Source organism: Mirounga leonina, unplaced genomic scaffold (assembly GCF_011800145.1).
Source record: "Mirounga leonina isolate KUSES-001 unplaced genomic scaffold, KU_Mleo_1.0 Mir_168, whole genome shotgun sequence".
Taxonomy (NCBI): domain Eukaryota; kingdom Metazoa; phylum Chordata; class Mammalia; order Carnivora; family Phocidae; genus Mirounga; species Mirounga leonina.
In genome coordinates, this window is record NW_023270426.1 from 44,341,913 (window position 1) to 44,365,032 (window position 23,120).

A 23,120-nucleotide genomic window follows, 5' to 3' on the forward strand; every position below is an offset into this window, starting at 1 on the left:
GTGGGGTCTAGGCCGCCGCCCCGCCCCCCTCCCCGGCTCCCGTAGTTGGTGTGGCCCGGGACAGCATGGCCGCCGCGGTTCGGCTGCCGAGACGCGGCGTGCTGCGGGCGCTGCGGAGTTCGGTATATCCCCGGGGGGGAGGCTCAGGCTCCGCGTGCTGCCGCTGCCCTCTCGGAGGTATCCGCGGCCTCTGGTCGTGAAGGAGGGGAGGAATGGGCAGGAAGGGGGTTTAACACCTCAGCAGGCATCACTTGGGAAATAACAGCGCCTCGGTCACCCACTGGCCTGGAGCGTTCGAGCTTGCTCTTTCGTCCTCTGGTTGCGTGCGTGTGCAGCCCTGGCTCTGGGTGTCATGGACACCCGTGTGCCTGGGAACGAAAGGACGGCCGGGCTGGGGTCTCGACCTTGGGGCTGTAGTAGTCCCTCAGAGGAGGCGACGCTGTTGTCTGGAAATCTCTCCCCCTTGGGTGTACGGTTCTGCACAATTTGGTAGCAGAGGTCTTAGACTCTGAATTTGGCGCTCCGGCTCTGCCGCTAATAGTCTGGAAGACCTTGTGCAGGTTTCTTCATTTGTAAAATGGTGCCTTAATAACTTTATGGAAATGATTAAATTTGAATATACTGGTGAGTGATAATGAAATACCTAACACTTGGTGTCAGGTATTACTCTATGCGTTTTACGTATATTAATTCCTTTTCTCTTCACAACCCCCAGTGAGAGAGGTTCCCATTCTTTTCTCTATTTACAGGGGTGGAAACAGCTAGACCGAGTAATTAGCCCAAGGTGAGAGGAAAGTGGTAGAGGAGGGATTTGCACTCAGGCCGCACAACAGTACAATCCTGCTGTAACCGTATCTCTGGACTCTCTCCTCGTAAATAGACGATACTTTTTGTTGGTAACCTGTTATTGCCCTACAGAAGAGGTCTTCAGTGAATGATTCTTTGACCAGGCTCCACTCCGTGCACAGCCAAGCATCCAAAAGAAATGTTTCCCAAACTTATCTTTTCTACTAAGCTGTGGTTAGTGATTTCTGATACATCATGAGGATACCGACAACCCAATTCTGAGAGGCCTTAACTCCTGATTTCACAAATGGTAGAACCGGGAATTCCAATGGTCACACTCTAGCTCTCTGCACTACCCTATGTGCTTCCACCTAGATAAACCGAAACTAGATCCACCAGTTTGACGTTTAAACAGTAACCTTTAGTTTTGTTTTTTGTTTTTTTATTCCCTTGTAATCCCATAACTAGATGGGGAATGTATATTTGTCTTTCACTTCCCAGATTCCTCTCAACCCGTCTCCATACAGTTAATCACTAGCTCCTTTCACACACAGAAACAAAACTTGCTGAGAATTTGAATTTTCCGATAGTTTAGAGATGTTTACTTTTCCACCAGGGTGACTTATTTGTAGCTGTCCAGATGGATTATTTATGTTAAGTGAAGATCAGTTATTAGAAAGAGGCAATCAAGTTCTACTCATGTTTTTGCTAAGTATAAGATAGTGAAAATGATTTTACTTTTTTCTTTGATTTTTAGCTAAAAGATACCTACTTACAGATAATATTGTGAAATTAAAAGAATTTCAGCATAAGAAGGTGGCTATTGCGTATCATCTTCCTGGCACCAAAGGTAATTGAATCTGTTTTGTTAATTCTTTCACTGATGTGTTATTCAAGTTTTTTCTCTCTTTATCCCTGTCTGAGAAAAAATTGACATGGATTATTCTTAATTTCCTAGACTACCCTTAAATGTACTTTTCATCTCACTTTCTACTACTACAGAGTCTACCACTCTCCTCTTGTCACATTTCCCAGGATCCCAGAGAAATGCTAAAATTAGTGTTGGAACCAGTCCTCTCTAGATCCATGCCACCCAGACTAAGTATCATGGGTCAGCAGCAGCTGGGAATTTCATAGAAATACCAAACTTGGAGCCCCAGACTATTAATATGCACAGTAAAGTCTGAGAAGAACTGCTTGAGATGATTGGCTTTCACATTTTTGATGCACCTCAGAGTAAAAAGTATATTTTACATAGTATCTCCAGTATACGCATACATATATATACCCAAGTGAAATATAGTGAAACAAAACCATCTCATGTGTGATGCATTTTCTTCTCTTTCTTTCTTTCTTTCTTTTTTTTTTTTTTAATATTTGAGAGAGAGTGGGGGGGGGGAAGGGAAGGAGGGACAGAAGGAGAGGAGAGAATCTCAAGTGAACTCCCTGCTGAGCATGGAGCCTGCCTAGGGGCTCACTTGATCCAGTGACCCTGAGATCATGACCTTAGCTGAAATCAAGAGTCGGAAGCTCAACTGAGCCACCCAGGTGCCCCCTGTGATGCATTTTCATATTTTTCTCCTCGGCTGAAAAAATCAATAGGCTAAAACAAAGATTTTTTTTTTTTTAATTATCAAAATATTAGTCATTGTTGAGCCTGGGTGATGGACACATGAGAGCATAATGTTCTCTCTCTGTTTTGGGCTATGTTTGAATATCTTTATTACAAAAAGCTGAAAACACACCACCACCCTAGGTCTTACTCCTTTCAGCATCTGAGAAATCTTACTGAATTCATTCCCTCTCTCCTGCACATTTTTTCCAGTACTTTAAATTCCTTTATAAACATAACAAGACTCCTCTCTTTCAGTAACAGTTTAGTTTGTCCCTACTGACTTTTTCAAATCTCCTTACTCTCACCGTCAAATGTTTCTGAGCACCTAAAAAACACTTATTGCTTCTGGCCCTCCAGAAATCACTCTTTCCTCACCTCTCCACTAATCATATTATTACATTATACCTCCTGTGGAATGAGAACATAAACTTTAAAAGGGAGAGGGAGAATATGTTCATCTTCAGTATGGGAGACTCAGTCTGGATTTTACCTCAGTCTTCTTTTTACCCGTTTACCTTTTGGAGCTTTGTAAAATTGGCAGAATTAGGGTTCGTGTCATTTTCTAGTTATATCCAGTTGTCATAGTCATTCTAAGGCTGTGACAGTTGTGCATATGTTCATATGCTAAGTGCCAGTTTACTCCATGGTCCGATTGATATTTATAAAATCCCATCCACATTTCTTCATTATAAAAACCCACAATGGTCCTCTGTTCATATACCACATTGTACACACCTCCCTGACTTTCTAGCTCCTCCATAGTGGGACCTTACCCTTTCTGGAGTTCAGTATGATTTCCTGTTAATCTAGTCACAGTTCTCCCCTCAGCGCTCCCTCGCCCGCCCCATCCTGTGATATTATTCATGCTGATTCTCATACCAGGAATGCTCCCCTCTCCTGAGTTTCTCCCAACCCCTTCCTTCTCCAGCCCCTTCCTTTCTCTCTGGTACTTCTCCACTTCAACCATACCTGGTCTGCTTCTGCCACCCTGATATCTTTTTTCTGTATCATGTGTATAGTTGGTCAAATGTCACCCCCTCCATCACTGTTTTCAGATAGCTTTGTATAAATATATCTTGTTTTCTCAAATAGACTAAGTTCTTTCAGGGCATGAACCATAGCTTAGCCTTCCCTGTGTTACGAGCACTTAAATCTTGATTATTTGTTTTAAAATGCAAATTACATCTCTTGAAGTTTTGGATTCTTAAAGGTTATTAAAAAGTATAAGATATAAAGTCATTCCATTAAAATTTTTTATATTAGAAATTATTTAAAAATAGTTAACAGAATAAATTCACTTAAATCTGACAAGTGACAGAATGAAGATGAGAATAATGTGTATGATTTACTGGCAGTTACTATGTGCTAGGCCCTGTGCTAAGTGCTTAACATACATTATCTCAGGATACCCCAGGAGGTAGCTCTCATGATCCTCACTTTACACGTGAGGAATCAAATCTCACAAACAAGCATCTCCCCATAGCATACAAGTGGCAAAGCCCAGGTCTTTCCATCTGTAAAACCTTCAACCATGATATGGTTCTGCAAATAACGATTGAAAGGTCCACAGCATTAATTTAAAGCAGGTGGGCCTTCTTTTCTTGTAAATTGAGAACAGTGTCTGTCTCAGCTTCCCAATCTTGTGTTTTAATGTGTATTGTACCATTCCTTTAAGCAGCCTTCCTTCAAAGCTCTGGGTCTTAGAGCAAAACCTGTAGACTTTAATTGGCAGCTCACATGCTTCTTTGATGCTGCCCTTGCATCTCACCCCCCATTCTGCTGAGAATCTGGTCCCTTCCTAATGCCAAGAAGCAGTGTTTCCTTTTGGTGTTTGACTGTCTCCATAGTCAGTCAAATACAAGTTAGGGAACAGAGATAGAGCGTAATCACCTTGATATGATTCTGTTACAGAGAGTGTTTGCTGCTATTTAGAGGGTAGTTTTTTTACCCCCTGTGCATTATGTAGTTCTGTGTCATGCTTTCTAACAACTGAGTAGGGAGACCAAGATAAATGAGCGGTAGAGTTGAACCAAATGAAAGAGACGTGAAGTATTCCTGAATTGTGTGGGTCAGCCATTGGGGCAAACCCACCTTCACTGCATATTTTCCTTTCACTTTTCCTGCTAGGTACCCTGCCAATTGATGGTTTGGATGTCTTGATTACTTTTTTTTTTTTTTCCTAATGGGTCACCTATAGGTACAGTTCTTTGAGGTAAGCCTCTGGTACATGAGTCTTTAAACTTTAATGTGTGGATCACCCAGGTAGTCCAAATTGCATATTCTTGTGTTCCTACCCCCACAGATTGTATGTTAGAAAGTTTTGAGTGGGCCTCTGGCCTGTAGCATAGCTAGTTTGCTTCGTAGACCTTCTGTGACACTGTTCTTGAGGAGACTAGCCAGTGATGGGAGCTACATGGTCATGAGCCCCTCTCAATGCCCCTTTGCAATGTGCCAGGATCCAGCATCCCCTTCTTCTTGAGGTCAGATTCCTGATAGTCCCAATCAGCCTGAGTGATGACCATTATACCATGCTTTCTTCCAGCAACCTATCTGAGAAACATGGAAGAGAAATTGACGCAGAACAAGCTCATCCTGAAGGAGGAGTTGAAAACCTTGCTTCATTTGAGCGATTCCCGGGACGATATGGAACTGGTTAAAAATGTCATTTACAGGTGAGGCATTTCCCTAGAATTCTGCCAGCTTTGGTTTCTTCTCACTCTGTTCTTTTCCCTGAACAATCTCATCCACTTAACAAGGTTTCAGCTGTCACCTGTGCATTGATGACTTTTAAATCTCTTGTCCACATGCCTGCACTGAGCTCCAGACATTTATATTCATTTATCAAACACTTACTGGTTTCCTTCTATATGCCAGGTACTGAGGATAGAAAACCAGAATTCATGCCTCAAGAAATCACCAGCCTGATGAACTCTTCTCCTATGTCCCCTAGGTCTTCACATTCAGATTGCTTCTTTTTGCTGTGTTTTCTGTTGCACTGACCACTCAGGACAGATACCAGGGAGCCTCTTTCCCCTAATCTCATTTGCTCTCCTCCCTGACAGGATAAGAAATACCACTGCTTCTGCTTCCCTGGTATCTCTCATCTTTAGCCTTCCTCTCTCTGCCCTCATTACCAGTGTCTTAGTTCAGGCCTCATCGTATCTCACTTGGATCATTTCAGTGGACTCCTGGCTCGGCTCCCTCCTCCTGGCGTATGCCTATTATGTTCCATTGTCTCTGATCCCTTGTCAGTTTCTCATGTCAGGGGAACACACGGGTAATCATAGCCTGCTGTTGGGAAACCCAGCAAAGGTTTCGCTTACTCAGGAAGTGTATGACATGAAATCAACAGGCTTCATTTCTGAAATTAAGTTCATGGCCTTTGTATTTTTTAATTAGCATATAATGTATTATTTGTTTCATGAGTACAGGTCTGTGATTCATCAGTCTTACATAACACCCAGCGCTCACCACAACACATACCCTCCCCACTGTCCATCATCCAGCCACCCCATCTCCCCACCCCCCCTTTTTTTAACCATTCTTGAAAAATATATTTCTGTACATGGACCTGCATTTATATTGTACATTTATAGAGAGAACTACAGGGTGTTCGTATATAGAATACTGGAAGGATATGTACCAAAAGTTAACTGTGGTTCTCTGGGAATTACACATTTTTTTTTCTCTAAATATGTACTTTTTTGATTTCTCAAACTTGTCTACAGTGGGCATTATCAATTTTATAATGTGAAAAAATTTGTGTTATTTTTAAAAAGGAAAAAAACACAAAATTACACTAAATTCATTGAAAGTTGGAAAAACACCAAAAAAGTAGAAGAAATATGTCATAAATTCTGATATTTCAGTTGTCTCTTATTGCATACCAGAACTTTTAATTTTTTTTTTAATTTGACAGAGCACAAGCAGGCAGAGTAGCAGGCAGAAGGAGAGGGAGAAGCAGGCTCCCCGTTGAGCAGGGAGCCTGACGTGGGGCTCGATCCCAGGACCCTAGGATCATGACCTGAACTGAAGGCAGTCGTTTAACCAACTGAGCCACCCAAAGCCCCTAAGGTTAGCTGTTACACACCAGAACTTAATGGCTTAACAAGACAATTATTTATTACTTCTCTATTATTTATTACTGTCTATTCTCTATTATTACTGTGGGTCAGGAATTGAAGCCGGTTAGTGGGGCAGCTCTTTGTTGGTGTCAGCTAGTCACTTGCTCATCCATAGTCAGCTGCTGGCTAGGCTGAGCTGGAAGGTCCAAGAAGCTTCACTTACATTTCTGGTGCCTGAGTCCATGTGGCCCTTCTTTCCCCTTGGAATGTCTCACCATTCGTGAGTCTAGCCTGGGCTGCACTAGCACCCAGCACAAGTAGAAGCTGCAGGCCTTGTAAAGCAGCCCAGAGCTGGCACAGCTTCACTTCTGTCACATTCTCTTGGTCAAGGCAATTCACCTGGCCAACCCACATGCAGGGGGAGAAGCAAGAGTTCCACCTCTGAATGGAACAACCACTGTTGATATTCTTCGTATACATTTTCTCACTGATTTTTTGTGTGCAAAGGTTGTGTGGTTTTGGTGGGGTTTATTTACACATTTCTAACTGTTGTATATATAATGATAGTGTTTTCTAGTTAGTATTCTAGCATATATGTTTTTGCTTGTTAATGATATACTTAGGAGTTGGGGCGCCTGGGTGGCTCAGCCATTTAAGTGTCTGCCTTTGGCTCGAGTCATGATCCCAGGATCCTCGGATCTAGCCCCATGTCAGGCTCCCTGCTCAGTGGGGAGCCTGCTTCTCCCTCTCCTTCTGCCTGCTGCTCCCCCGGCCTGTGCTCTCTCTCTGTCAAATGAATAAATAAAATCTTTTAAAAATATGATATACTTAGGAATTATATTTTAATGGCTTCACAATATTCCATTGTATGTCAGGTTTTCTAATTAATTGTGCCACTATTGTTGAATGTCTGCATTATTTGATTTTTCATCAGTATAAATAATGCCATATGAGCAACTCTATGCATAAAATTTACTCTTTATGTTTTGGTGGTGATCAGAAGATAGGAATCTTTGAAAACTTCTCGATACAAAGTGTCAGATTATTTTCTAGGAGGGTTATGCTAATTTACAGTCACACAGTATTAGCATCCTAATTCTGTTTCTGTTTTCTGTTTCACAAAGTTGAATCATTGAGACCCTCTGGCCTGTTTTACTGTCAGTCTATTTTTACTACCCAAAGCTAATTCGATGCTGGTAACTCCACCGAATTGCTGTCTCTTCCCTTTACTTGTGGAGAAAAAGTGGGAAGATGGGCAGGTCCATGGCCTAACCATCCTGTTCTCTCTCTTGCTGAGACAGGCACCCCACTGCTGGGGAAGAATAGTAATGAGCCAGAACGTAAGCTCTTTATTGAGTCAAAAATGAGGAGGAGCTTAATCCCTCCATAATCTTGACCACCTGCTGTTATGTGGTTTATAGGGAGATTTTTAGATTCTCCGATTTGAACATTTCTTGTCAAGAAGAGGTAATATATTATTTCTGTGAATTTCTAGCGTTTTTATTAGTGTAAATACCCTCTAAGTAGGGAAAACTTTTGTTTTTGCATTGTTTTTAATCTGGCACAAATTTTTCATAATGCTATTTTTGGGATATTTTGATTTTTAAAGTTTTTTTCCACAGCATACTTTACATTTCTTAAAAGCTAACATACATGGAAGGTTTTCTGTGTGCTAGGCATGTCATCTCATTTAATCCTCACAAAAACCCTTTGAGTTGGACTTTTATCTTCATTTATAGATGAAGAAATTGAGGCATAGAGTGGCTAATTAATTTGCTCATCATTATACAGTTAGTAAAAGAGCTGGGATTTGAACTGTCAGTTTGGAATCAGAGTCTAAACATCCTTAATCACTATACTATGCTGCTTTTAATAACTTAATTCTTTTTTCCCTCCAGTATTATTGAGGTATAGTTGACAACTAAAAGTCATGTGTATTTAAGGTATACAACTGAAGCTTTGACATAATTTAATTCATAACTTGTAATGAAGCAATGAATATATTTTGTTACTTCTATAATTCGATTATGAAATGCATCTTTAAAAGTACATGTTCTCAGGGCGCCTGGGTGGCTCAGTCAATTAAGCATCTGCCTTCGGCTCAGGTCACGATCCTTGGGTCCTGGAATGGAGCCCCTTGTTGGGCTCCCTGCTCAGTGGGGTGTCTGCTTCTCCCTCTCCCTCTGCCCCCCCCCCCCCCCCCGCTTGTGCTCTCTCTTGCTTGTGCTCACTTGCTTGCTCTCTCAAATAAGTAAATAAAATTAATAAATAAATAAATAAAAGTACATATCGTCATTCTGTTTGGCAGTATGTATGTTTAGATAAACTATCCATAATGTTACTCTGACTTTCTTCTGTGATTTCTGCAGGGTAAAAAGTATTCTGTCTTTAAAGTCAGCTTCTCCCCATGTTATGTGTGATTTATTCACATAATGAGTCTTACTAAACTCTGGTTTACATGTAATCATGAGGTACTTATTTTGTCACCAGATTGTCTTCTTGGTGTCTAAAACAGAAAGAGTTGGTTATTGAAAGTAAATTTATGCTAGCAATTTTCAGTTCTACAGTTCTCACTGGTGGCTGACTGCTTGTAGAAATCTCAAGCCACATCTAAGATGTCACTGTCTTTGAAATTAGCCTTTTCGTAAAACTAAACTTCAGAATCGTGTTTAATTTGTTCAATTGTTAATTGATGGTAGTTCACATATGCCTTTGCCTGAGCAGAGAAAAACAGAGATGGGTCTAAATTGTAAAGTACATCTGTAGGGGTTGTCTGCCATCCTATATGGAGAAGTCAGATTTGAGAGGGACAGAGCATAGCATCACTTCACTGCTTCCATTTGTTCCTCTCTAGGTGAGGTCTACACAGACAGTGCCGTTGTCATGGGCTTGCTGATGCAAGGTCCCTGTTACTCCCTGACATATGCTAACCCTAAGTCCTAGCAGGTTGTTAATAAATTGAGAAGATGATTACAATGTACATTTTTCCATTCTTTTATTTCACATGATTATGTGGGCATCTGACACTTTTATTTAAATGCCTGGTATACTTCTGCACTCCAGAATTCCTCTGATTATCTTCATTTCTGTACTTTTCTCCCTCCAGACTGAGAGTACCTCATGCTTTATTGTGTCCCCAATGTTTAGCAGAGTATATGCCACAATCTTTCTGTCCTTTTCCCTGCATCCACTGTTTGGCTCATGGAATCATTTTGATTACCAGGTACCATGCAGAGAACAGAAATGTGACTTTCGGAGAGTATAAATTTGGACCACTTTTCATGAGGTTGTGCTATGAGTTGGATCTTGAGGAATCTGCAGTGGAACTCATCAAAGACCAGGTTATTGTCTCCTGATTGCTTTTGCTGTCAATGTGATTTCCTTGTGCTGAGCATGGGGTGTTTTTAGTGATGTTAACGAAGACATCTCTCTTCCGTACTTATTCCTGGGTTAGATTTTCAGAGCAAGGCTGCTGGGCTGAAGGAATCAGTGTTGACCTGCATTTTAAGGTGTCCTTGGAGTCCTTGCTATGAAAAGGCCTAGGTTTTTTAATACAGAGGTGTAGGACAGGTGCAGAAGAGCTGTATGTACAAATTGCTCTGGGTGTGACCTGGTACTGACCTCCTCTCTGAGAAGCTTTTAGTGGGCAATAGTTTAAGGCTGGCTACCATTTTAAGATTGCCTTTCCTAACCTCATGTGCTTCTCCTTTGTGGTTGTATTTTTTACTTCTGGTTGATGGCCACATTGTAAAGTGCTTTTCTGTTTTCAGAATACTTGCACATCTTCTGATTTTCTATTCCTAAAGCAAAGATAACAGTGGTTATTTTTGTAATTATTTATTGACTATTTACTGTGTCCTCAGCACTGTGCTTAAGCACTGTATCTGATTTGTTTCCCACAGACCCTGCTGAGGTAGATACTATTAATCTATCTATTTTACAGTTGATGAAACTGGGTCTTAGAGACATAAACTTATGCATGGTCAGAAACATTTATTTTGGAGCCAGGGCTGGCCACCTGGGATACTTTTGTATTTTTTGGAACCCTCCTATGTTGTCTTTCTGTCTAGTACTCTTCATCTCAAGTGTCCTGTGCACGGTGGAGCTGTTAACTCTTGGCTTGCCCCTCTTTTAAGGACACCCATGGTTTAGAAAAATGACTATAAAATATTAGTTACCGGAGAAAAGGTGGTTTCACAACAGTGTGGATTGGTTTGAACCTGTTTTTTTCCTAAAAGAAGAAATATACATATTTACATTTTAGTATATATGTATTAAAAATCTGTGAGAATCTAATGAAACCCCTACTGCTTGTCTTTAGGAGGTAGAAGTACAGGAAATTCTCACTTTTTACTCTATACCTTTTTGTATTGTTTGACTATTCAATAATCATATGTTGTAATTAAAGGAAAATGAAAACTTTACTACAGTGATAGCCATGAGTATAATGATAAAAAACAGAAAGAAAATGCAACTTTACTTTTTGTTTTCTTTAACTTAGACTCATGTCTGAAATACTCATGTACAACCAAGTTTCCTGGAGTAGCAAAATAAACTGAATTTGAGTCCAGTGACCTAAAGCCTAATCCTGTTTCCACTCTTAATTTAGTGTGTCCCCTACCCAGAACCCTGTGGTGCTGCCGGTGCGGTAGGCACTAGCGGCGTGTGTCTCCGGAGCCCCTGGACCATGGCTAGTTCAAACCACATGTGCTATAAGGGTAAAATCCGTGATGCATTTCAAATGCTTAGTATACAAAAGAAGAAATAAAGTACTTTATTCATTTTTTTATTGATTGCATGTTGAAATTATATTTTGAATTTAGTGGGTTAAGTAACATTATTAAAACTGATTGCATGTATGTTTACCTTTTTTAATGAAGCTACTTGAAAATATAGAACCACATAGATGGCGTACACTGTGGACAGGGCTGCTCTGGGGACTCCCCATCTCACTTAGAGTAGAATTCAGATCCCTGATCATGACTTAGATGCCCCTTATAGTATCTCATTGCCTGCCATCCCCCTTGCTCATTCCTCTCTGGGCCTTCTTATTCTTTTTAAGACATACCATACCCGTGTCCTCAGACTAGAGTGGTCTACATTCTCATTATTGAGGCTTTCCTTTACTTCATTGAGTTCTTTTCTCAGAAAGCCTTCTCTGACGACCTTCTATCCTCTTCGCTGTCCCTTTTTCCTGCTTCATTGTTCTTCATAGCCCTTATTGATACTTGAAATTACATTTTTACTTTTTTCAGAGGTTTGACTCCCTTGTTCATTGTCTCCCATGCGAGAATTTGAGCTCTACTAGACTATAAGCCCCACTAGAGTTAGGGCAGGCTTATGTGTCTTGTTCATCATTTATTTTCAGCCCTTAGAACAGGGTCTGCATAGTAGGTTCTCAAAATAAGAACAAACTTGAGCAGGGCATTTAATGGCATATTTCAATAGCATGTGTTGTATTATCATGAGATTAAAAATGTTGAGAAAAAAATGTCAGGAACCACTTTTAGTGAATTATTTCAAAAAGTGAATTACTCTTTATTATTCATTTGCCAGAAGAGGATCATAGTTGTATAAGACTCTCCTTGCTTAGTCTTCAAGCATGCTTATACCTGCCATTTCATATTAATATGCTGCCACCCACATTCCAGGACCACCCTTATCAGGGTGAATTGGCTTGTTTCTTTTCTCCTAGTCAGGCGAGCCATGTTTAATAAACACGTTCTTCAGTGTATTTTTGAAACTCAGAGAACTCTTGCCATACCTCTTGTCTCTTGTTTGGTGTGCCCATTGCCAAAGGCATGACAGCCAAAAGAGTGGGCAGCATTTGAATTTTTTTGAAAAATAAATCCTGGTGTATCAGAAATTTATTAGAGAATTCAGGGAACCAAATGGATAAAGTATACACAAAAATAAGTCCTGGATAGAGAAGATGGAGTATAAGAATAAGTATTCACTAAATAGTTACAGCTTTTAACCAAACTGGTATTGTTTTGTTTTTTTTCATTAGCATTTACGAGGTTTCTTCTCAGATTCCACATCATTCAATATTTTGATAGATATGTTATTTATCAAAGGCAAGTATTCAAGTAAGTACTGGAATTTATGTTTGCTGAAAAATTCTGTCTTTGCTGGTATAGGTATAGCAGTTAGGAAAAACAGTGGACCATGCAAAAATGATGCTTATATTCATGATGAGTGGCTGAATTATGGAGATTTCATTCTTTTAAGTCTGAAAAACAACTTTATTGCATCTCATGTCATGCCTTAAGCTAAACACCCAGATTTTACTTAATGTTGAAAGTATAATTGGTTTTTAAATATTAATTCTTGCTGTATGACTTAATTTTTTTTTTTAATTTAGTTAATTGCTAAATGACTTTGACAGATAGCTTTTATTGTGCTTCTGGAATACACTTTTCAGTAGATAGTACTGAACAGATTAGAACTCTGGGGATAAATAGCCAAGGACTCTGAACTCATTTGGATGCATTTAACACTGCCCACCCACTTGTCACTTTTGGTAGGTGCATTGGAAGTACTGATAGAGATGAAAAGCCAAGATGTGAAGTTCAACAAAGATACCTATGTCCTTGCTTTTGCGATTTGCTACAAACTGGTAAGAATGTCTTCCCTTAACTTTTAGAGCACTGTGGGTAGTGTTTGAGAGAGAATTTATTATTTTTTTTTCTCTACAAAGAAAAATTTAGTTCCTCTGAAGTCTTTTTTTTCCATCTGGTACAGATATTTCCATTTTAAATGTGTTCTTTTTTAGAAAACTCAAGTTAGCCACATCACAGAGTTTTATCATGGGAAAAGCAATTTTATCATCTTTCATCCTTCTCTGGCAATTGTGTAGATAGGGAGAACAAGAAACGGTATGCTGGGTTCAAGCTCTGCTGTAGAGTCAGTCAGTCCTCTTATTATCCGGCTCAAGCTAGACTCCACTAGGCAAGTCTTCTCTGTAGTTCTGTGCCGTGGAAATCTGACCATCCTTCATTGGTGAACTCAAGGGCTACTTTATTATTATCTGTAAACTTTTCGGTGGTTCAAAGTTAGAAGTAATGTCTATTGCCCAACATTCTCTAATTGTGCTCTATTTGTATCACCTATGTGACACTTACCACTGCCTGACGTTATTCTAAGTAAATGGATGTTTCATCCTTCCCACTAGAGGTTAAGCTTGTGGCATTTTTGTATGCCAGCACCTAACAGCACGCTGGTATACAATTGATCTTTAGTAAATGTATGTGACATTAAAATGAACTCTTTGATGACAGAAAACATGACTTATAAGTCCATATGTCATTATTGTATCAAGATTGTTTTTTATACTTAGAAACTATTTCTCCCTCTGATTGAATGAATCAGTGAATAAAAGATGACTGATAGAGTGCAGCGACCAAAGTTCTATGCATTACTGTAGACATTCATGTCATTTAAACTTTGGCAACTTAACAAAACCTTATTAAGGCAAAAATGAAGGAACACCAGGCAAGGTGGAAGAACATGGGCCATTAAAACACTTCCCTGAAAATTGTAACAATACCAATTTTCCAAAACAAGAGAGGCAGTAGGGTTATAGTGGAAAGAAAACCATCCTGGAAATTGAGAAACTTGAAGTCTAGTCTCAACTTTAGCATTAACTGGCTTTGAAGTGGTCACTTAATTTATTTGTAAAATGAAAGGGTTGAATTCAAGAGCCCCAAGCTTTTACTATAAAAGGCCAGATAGTAAATGCTTTAGGTTTTAGAGGTCATGTATGGTCTCTACCACATATGGTCTCTGTTGCACATTGTAATTTGTTTTTGTTTTTACAAACCTTTAAAAGTATGAAAACCATTTTTAGCCATAGGCTAGACTTGGCCCCTGAGGGTCTTAGTTGGCTCATCGCTAGATTATTAGGTAATCTTTTATTTTTTAAAGATTTTATTTATTTATTTGAGAGAGAGTGTGTGTGTGAGTGGGGGCTGGGGCGGGGAGGCAGAAGGGGAGGGAGAGGGACAAGCAGACTCTGCTCTGAGTGCAGAGCTGGACACAAGGCTTGATCTCACAACCCTGAGATCATGACCTGAGCTGAAACCAAAAGTCAGACACTTAACTGACTGCGCCACCCAGGCACCCCTATGTCATCCTTCCCAGTTGTACCATTTTCTTCTTCTGTGAAACAGAAGGCCAACCAAACACACAACACGTAAGTGTCAGCTTATTCAGCACTGTAATACTGAGCTTTCTGACCTTTTTAGAGATGCTTCCCTGAGTGTATAATAAAGTGGAGAGAATTTAATTATGCTATTTAGGAAGGCCAGATGACATTTCTCCCCTATGTTGTATCTAAAATAACTTGTTTTACTCAGTGGAGATGAGAGTTGAAAAATTGAAATAGTCAGCCATTACAAATTACAGATCAATTCTGGGAACTGCCTTTGCTCATCAAATTCAGTTTTTACTTTAGGTTTTGAGTTGTGAATCGTGTCATGACAGATAGACATAGATGCAAAGCTAATGCTGTTTTCATAAACCTAATCCACCTATAGCATGTACAAAGGAAGAAGATTCGGTTTTACCATTGCTGTCTGCTGCTTTGTGTGTTGTTCATGTTCGTGGATTTGTTTTTAAGGTTTCTATTTTCATGGGATTCTTTCATGGCTTACATTCATATAAGTGTTCACGTTTTCAAGTATTTTACTTACATGGATATTTTCAGATTGAAAATTCCCTCAGGGAAACTTTTTAGTGTTGCTAAGCTTTACACTATTATTTAATATAGTAACAAACTGAGATTTTACACCTTTACATTATGGTACTTATGTCTAGAAACCAGTCTGCCCAGATACAAAGAGACCTGTACACTTGGTGGTCAAAAAGCCCCAATTCAGAAAATTGACAAAGGGCTTTACAAATGAAGTTAATGTACATTGACATTTGAACTGCTAATGTATAGATAATTAGGTCTGTTTGCAAGTAGTGTCTATATGGGGCTTAATCTCTTAAGTGGCTTGAGATAGGCTCTGGGAAATTCTTACAAAAGGAAATCTGAAATACTGAACACTATTAATCATTTTATTAAACTTCAAGGTGCATGACATTTATTTACTGAGCAATTCTGTCTCCTGCCAGAATAGCCCTGAATCTTTGAAAATCTGTACTACATTAAGAGAAGAAGCCCTGATCAAAGGAGAAGTCCTCTCCAGGAGAGCATCTTGTTTTGCTGTGGCATTAGCTCTGAATCAGGTAAGGCTTTGGGGTGCACATTAGTGAGTCAAGACTGGGAAGACTTGACTGCCTTCATTTGTTCTTGTTTTTATTTTTCCCTTCTGACTGTATCCTAAAGAAAAAGCTCCCATAAAAAGACCAATGCCTTTGGTGCCATGGCAACCTACATCCGTATCTGTGCCTCCAAAGGATGTTTTGTTTGCAGTTGAGGACCTACCATGCATTGCTATTTAGAAGGGGCTGGCCAAGATTCTGGGGAGACTCAGTGAGGGAAGCTCTACTCTGAGAGAAATTTCTCAAGTAATTCAAGTGAAAATTTCAAATGATTGATTTACTATGTAATATTTTCAGAACAGTTTAACTTAATGCTCTCCATAGTGAAATTTACCTCAGATGAATGAGGAATCCTGGGTCAGCTCACTGTTTAAGTGGGGTCATATATTTCTTAGTTCAACCCAAATACTCTTATTTGGAAGCGGTTTCAGTGATCTTTTAGCCCCCCCCCCCCCCCCGCCCCGTCTCTGGACAAATAAATGGTGGCAACTGAGGTCAGAGAGAGAAGAGAGGACCTCCCTGCTGTCACAAGTAGTAAAGGACAGTTAGAGCTGGAACCCTGGAATACCCCTCTTCTTGAAGAGCCCTTCCCAAGAGGTCCTATTCCAAGGCTTAAGAAAATGTGAAGTATGTTAAACATTTCATATGTGGTAGAAGAAGATATTAGGGCAGCAAAAGTAACCAAGCCAGTTTATTTATCCGGCTGGTAAAGTATGGCTAGAGAACCCTTGTTTATCATTAATTATAAATGAAAATATCAGGGAGATCTATTTGCATCTTCTGCTAGGGAAGTCATTGAAAGACAAAGACTGAAAAGGATACACAGTTGCTAGTTTCTGCTGCTTTAACTTTCTAGGCTTGCCTGTCTGGCCAGGGGGATTGGTTTGTCCGAATTTGTCATGAGCTGAAGGAGATGAATTAAAGTCCCTTTTTAAGAATGTTTGTTTTTTTTGTAGCTCCTGTAGTTTTTTCCTGTATGTGTGTTTAAGTTATGCCATTTGGTGCATAGATATGTACAGTTATGATACAACACTAATGCATTTATCATTGTGAATCTGTCACTGTAGCATTACAAAGTGCCTCTCTTGGTCTTGTTTCATGCTTCCACTCTAAATTTCACCTTGCCTAATGTTAATATCTCTTTATGCCTCTTTGGTTTAATTGGGTTTGTATTTGCCTCCTATACACCTTTTCCTATCCTTTTATTTGCAGTCTTTCTGAATTGGTTTGTTTTTGTGTATCTTGTACACTACATAGATTTGAACTTTGTTTCCTGATACACTGCTAGTCTTTCTTTTAACTTAACCCATCTAGATAGACATGTCATGTTTAATTTTAGGTTTCAGTTATGCTTTGTTTTTATAACTTTTAAAATTACTTCTAGCGTGTAGTGGTTTTCTTTGTTTTGGTTTGTGTTTTTGCTTTAGTGGTTACTTTAAAACCATAACTTGATTTAATATGCTTAGTCCTCTGATTACCTTAACTGTACCTTGTTAATTCCCTAATGTAAGTAATGCTGAAATTAGTATATTTCCTCTTTTTCCCTCATTTTCCTTCTTCTCCACCACCCAATTCTGGTTGATACACTACCTTTCATAGTACTCATTTTTCTCTTAAGTGTGCTTGATTTGTCAGCTTTAAATGCTATTTTTCTGACCCCATGTAATAAAGACAAGGCAATAGGTGTACTTTCTCTTACATTCTTTCTCCGTTTGTCTTCATTATCTGAGAATATAACACTTGTGCTCCGTTCTGTAATCATATTCCCCACATTTGTTTTGGTCCTGTATGTATTTAAATATATATTCTTACATATATTTAAATATATTTATATATTTAAAAATATTCATTTACTATTGGTTTTCCAGTCATCTCTTTGTTGATTGAAATGTGTCTTCTAGTAAAGTATCTTCCTTCTTCAGAGGAAGAGTATTCCCCAAGTTCTTGGTATTTAAAATTATTTGCCTGGTTTTTTGGCTTGAACTACATTTTGACCAGATATAAAATTTTGAAGTGACACTTGTTTTTCTTGAGGTTTTTCTATGCATTGCTCTTCTGTCTTATAGTATAGAATATTGCTGTGGAGAAATCTGAAGCCTGTCTGATTTTTTTATTTTCCTGCTTCTGAGTTACTTGATCTTGTTTGTTTTTCTCATTATTGTCCTCTGTATCCGTGGAAAAATTTCTCTTTTGGGGTTTCTTCATCTGCCGGTTCTTTTCTGATTTTGTTTCTTTCTGATTTTTATATCCCTTTTCTCACTCTTTTGTTCCTCCTAGTGTCTTTATATAGATCATGTGCTGGCACATTTTTGAGTACTCGTCATTGAAAGCAAGTTTCTTAGACCAACTGCTTACAGAAGATTCATGTCAGAGAGAGATCAGAGCCATGTTGCCATGCTCCAGACTAGAAGGAATTTTTTTTATGTATGCATTTTGTCTGCATAGGCTTTATTTCTCCCTGGCTAATGGGAATAGGCACGCAGGCGGTTTTCAATGAAAAATCTCATTCTCTGACACTGCCGTAACAACGGTCTGTTTCCTGCAAATATAGCTTATCTGTTTAAATTTTTGATTGGCCTCACCTTTGCCACAAGAAGGGTCTAGAGGATTTCTCATAGTCCTAAATTCCATTACCATCACTGTAAACGGAATTCAGGTTTTGTACCTCAGGGGTGCCCTTAACATTTGAGAACTACTTGGTGGTCTCTTGCTAAGATAGGCAGCAGTGGTCTCTGCACACTGCTTTGTCCAGATCTTACCCCTGTGCTCCGTCTCCTATGTTGTTGCCAGTGCTTCCATCTCTTCTGTGGCTTGGACCTTCTTCTAATGATGTCAGAGATGGAGTTTGCATTTCTGCTTCTCAATCTTTTTTTTTTTTTTAAGTCTTCCAGTGGGATAAGGACAAATGCCAAATTTATGTCTCCATCTTAAAAACTGGAACACAGGCAGGTTATTAAAACATTGAGTAATCTTCAGCTTTGGAATGCATAGATCACCGAATGAAAGGCACAGCATTGGGAATATAGTCGATGGCATTGTAATAGCACTGTATGGTGACAGATGGCAGCTACGCTTGTGGTGAGCACAGCATAATGTATAGCGTTGTTGAATCACTGTGTTGTGCACCTGAAACTACTATAACATTGTGCGTCAACTCTACTTTAATAAAAATAAAATATCTTGGAAGCTATTTTTAAAATTCAGTAATATGCAACTGTAGGAAACATTCTTTAGAAAGTTCATTTTTGATTACCAAAAAAACTTTTTCTTTTTGGACTTCAAAACCCCTAGGGCACCATGAACAGGAATATCGTACTATACTTAAATGATCTTTATGTGGGATGCCTGGGTGCCTCAGTTGGTTAAAAGTCTGCCTTCAGCTCAGATCATGATCCCGGGGTCCTGGGATCAAGTCCCGCATTGGGCTCCCTGCTCAGCGGGGGTCCTGCTTCTCCCTCTACTGCTCCCCCTGCTTATGCTCTCTGTCAAATAAATAAATCCTTAAAAAAAAAAAATCTTTATGATAGCAGAGGAATGTTCATATGATTTGGAGTATAACTTGTTTTTCTTTCTTCTAGAACCAGGTGGCGAAAGCTATATCCATTTTTTCCCAAATCATGAAGCAAGAAAACATAGTCTGCACTAATTTAAATGTAAGTGACTTCTTTATTGTTTAAAGTAAGGCTTGAAAGGTGGTAAAATGATGTCCAGATTTTTTTTATATAGGTATGATGAATTTTGATCTCCCAAGATCTTGATTCAATTCAGTGATTTATTGAGCTCTGTGTTACCGTACAGGCCTTGTAACAGGAGTCAATACAGACATTTATAAATAGGTAGAAAATGTAGATATGCTCAGATATAGGATGTAGCTAAATGCTGCAGGCATAACACATGACCACAGAAGGCTGTAGATACAGAGAGGAAGGAGGTGGTCTCTATTTTCTCTTGACTAAGACTTGAGAAAAATCTTTGTGCTAATTGCATCCGATTCATGGTACCTAACATAGGGAGTTAGTATACCTATGGTGCATAAAATAGTGCTTGACATGGTAAGCACCCAGTGTATGTTAGCTGTTTTCATTCTGTGTTGCCAGCCTGCCATGGCCCATCTGCCCCAGTAAGCGGTGAGTCATCCACACCTTCCTGGAGCAATGAAAAAGACTGGGAGACTCTGTGGTCATTAGAGACATCATGTGCGCCACTCAGCTGGCCCCTACTGAGGCCCTGCTTATGGTGACTATACTTGTGTTATGGGGTGTTGAAAAGAAAGCCCCTAACTTTCAAGAACTTAGTCTCCTGAAACATTAAGGGGTCAAGATGAGGAAAACATTGTCAAAAGAAGAGAAATGTGTTAACACCAATATGGTATGAACTAGGATAAGGGCTCACAGCCAGTGCAATGTTACAGCATGGGGAGTGAAGGGCTGGCCAGTGTGAACAGACTGAGCATATCTCAGGGAGGAGAGAACTGCTGAGCAGTGTCTGAGGGAGGACAGGGCCATGGGATTGGAGGGCTGAGGGTGAAAGGGCATTCTGTGTTGGGAGATTAGTTTTGCTGAGGGTTCCATTTAAAAGAATGTAAACTTTTACTCATAACCACTTCTTACTAACCTTGAGCTCATCCTCAGGCAACTTACTTAAACTCTATGGTCCCCATTTTCCTTTTATCTGAAACAGCAGTAGTAATAAATATATTACTGTCTTTTCATTATGAAAATTGAAAGACTAATGCATTTAAAGTAGTTAACACAGTACCTGGCATGTAATCAGTGTTCAGTGAATGCTTGGTAATACCAGTTTTATTTGTTTGAAGTGAAGTGTGTTAAATAAAGAGGTATATTTATATTCAACAAATCCTGGAACCTAGTGAGTAGGAATTGGGCATAACTCCAAGGTTCCATGGTTGTCATTTCTTCCATAGTGATTATCCTCAAATGTCACCCCCAGACCAGTGCCCAGATGACTTTCAAGAGAAGGACTAGTTTACCAACTTCGGAGATTAAGGTTGCCAAGACGTCTGAGATAAGAATACCTTTTCAAAGTCCGTTCATGTGAGGGAAAGATGAGCCTAGGGAACCAGAAAGATAGGCACAGTGATAATAGAGACCCTGGAAAAAGGATGGTTTTGGAAGGGAAGAGACTAAATACTAGGAAAGTATCCAAAAAGAGATCTTGCAGTTTTTAAAGGACATGAGCCTAGAGGGGGGATGGATGTCAGAGCTGTCAGTTAAGAGCTCATCTATATAAAACCAGCAGTGGATCTGATGGGAACTGACAAATGCCACAAAAAAAGGAAGAGAAGCCAGGAGTGAGTTTAATAAGACATCAGTGGTGAGGCAGAGGAATTATCAGAAAAAGGGAAGAAATAGCACCAGTGTATAGAAACCCCGTCAGAGCCTGCTGCAGACAGCCCCTATCCCAAGACTGCATGCCTATGCAGAAACTGCAGGTCAGAGCAGATGGGTCAGCCTGAAAAGCTCACAGGCATAAGCAGATCTGGGAGGTCGAGGTGGCAAAGGTCTAGAGTCCAGAAGTTCCAGTCGTTTGAGCCAACAATATCAGTAAGCCAAACACGTTAGGAAGCCTGGTCTTCCAGCAGGTGCCATATGTATTGTACCTTCTTCCCTGCTTCCTACTGGATTTGGACAGCTCTGGGTACCCAAGTATATCATTCCTTCTGAGAGAGAGAGTGGCCTGCAGATGAACTCATTTCATGATTGGGACTGAAGTAGAATTGCTAGCATTTCAGGTGGTTCATCGCATTATGCGGGAAAGAGGTACACGAGAGTGTGGGGAGAGGAGTGTTCTATGGATCAATGGTAGCTTTTCTTCGAGTTGAAGTGAGGTTGGAGGGATCAATAAGGATTGGTGGTGAGAAATTGAAGAGATACAGATCAGCAGAGTTTTAATTCAGCTAGCTACTTAATACTCATTGGCTCATTTTATATGATACTGTAGAAACAATATCTGGCCATATCATACATGTGGAAAATGGAGATTCAAAGAGTAAATAAATCACCTAAGTCCTTGAAGCTAATTATGTAGCAGAGTCAGAGTTTTAACACAAATATGTTTGACTACAAAGTCAAGGCGTTGCCCCGCCACTCAAGACCTAGAGAGACAAGGGTTGTGTCTTTTTTTATCCAGGACTGGGATTAGCTGCTCCTTCTGAGTGATGAAAAGGACATAGGATTGGATGTCAAAAAGCCAAGTTGCCGGTAGTATATGGTACTCCATGTCCTTGAGTTTAGATGCTTCATTTTTTGCAATCCTTGGCTATCTGTTGCAGTGGTTATGAGAATCTAGTAATAATTTTTTTTTTCATATGAGAAAGTGCTTTGTTGGAAATAAAGCATAGGCTGCTGAGAATGAAGCTATCGATTCATAGTAAGAGGAGAAGTCCAGAGCATGGTGGGAATATGCTCATGAGCCAGAGCAGCAGGAGTAGCTCCTGTTCTCTGAGAGCTAGAAAGGAAAGGTAGCCGATTAAACTTGGTGGAATGCGCATGTTTTGGGCAAGCACTCTGTAAGGAACCTTGAACTGATCTTGAATATGAATCGTCCCCTCCATGAATTGGGTCACAGAAATATATATTGTTCAGAAACTTAAAGACCATTTTATTGTTTAAAAATGCTCACTCAGGAACTTTTTCCAAATGTCCAATCTAAGTTTGTCATATTTCAGTGTAAACCTGGTTTGGCTTCCTTGGGGATATTGAAAAAGAGATGGTTGCCGTTCTCAGGTTTAATAATCTTTCAGATTCAGATCTCTGTTATTAGAGCAGGTTTTTAAAAACTGATTTAATGGGCCCTAGCTTCTCTAAGGCTGAGTCATCTACTTAGAATCCTTAAGGGCAATTTGTTAATTATTAAGAAATGGAAACCCCACAAATAGGCTGAGTAGAAAGTCTGTTCAGTCAGTAGTAGCAGAAATAAATGAAGTTTTTTTTCTGATCTACTTTAAAAATTAATGTCTTATACTAAAATTTTTTCCTGCTGCCATTTAGAATTTGAACTCACCTAATTTTCCCCCCTCAACTTAATTTTCTTTTCATCAAAATTGCTCCTGCTGCCAATATGACCCAGAGGGCCTGATTTTCCATTTTCCCAGCTAATACTTGCTACACACTGAATTGATTTAGCAGATGATCTCATTGAGGCACATGCATGTTGGCTCTGCTCTCTGAATTTAAACCCATCAGTCTCAAAAGAACTATAGTCCCCTCTTTAGCAGTGTTGATCAATATCAAAGGATTAATTTCCACTTCTAAATATGTTTGAAAGTAGCCAAGACCAACATGGGGTAGCTTTCCACTGATGCTATTTGAATTCTAATCATGTCTCTAGAAATAAAGCATGTCTCCAAATGGACACCCATTTTG

At 39.5% G+C, this 23,120-nt stretch overlaps 1 protein-coding gene across 4 annotated transcripts in view; it reads left to right on the forward strand.

Annotated features, from left to right (window-relative positions):
- Positions 1 to 45: 45 nt before the first annotated feature.
- PTCD2 (pentatricopeptide repeat domain 2) overlaps positions 46 to 23,120 on the forward strand; it is a 61,497-nt gene continuing 38,422 nt past the window's right edge. For 3 of the 4 annotated variants that reach the window (XM_035014620.1, XM_035014618.1, XM_035014617.1), the window contains exons 1-8: positions 46 to 177; positions 1,544 to 1,636; positions 4,944 to 5,073; positions 9,689 to 9,806; positions 12,476 to 12,554; positions 12,993 to 13,084; positions 15,586 to 15,699; positions 19,314 to 19,388. In XM_035014620.1, coding sequence (XP_034870511.1) covers positions 66 to 177; positions 1,544 to 1,636; positions 4,944 to 5,073; positions 9,689 to 9,806; positions 12,476 to 12,554; positions 12,993 to 13,084; positions 15,586 to 15,699; positions 19,314 to 19,388 — 813 coding nt within the window. In that variant the 5' untranslated portion in view covers positions 46 to 65. The remainder of the gene's footprint in view (positions 178 to 1,543; positions 1,637 to 4,943; positions 5,074 to 9,688; positions 9,807 to 12,475; positions 12,555 to 12,992; positions 13,085 to 15,585; positions 15,700 to 19,313; positions 19,389 to 23,120) is intronic. The other variant, XM_035014619.1, reaches the window with a different exon arrangement.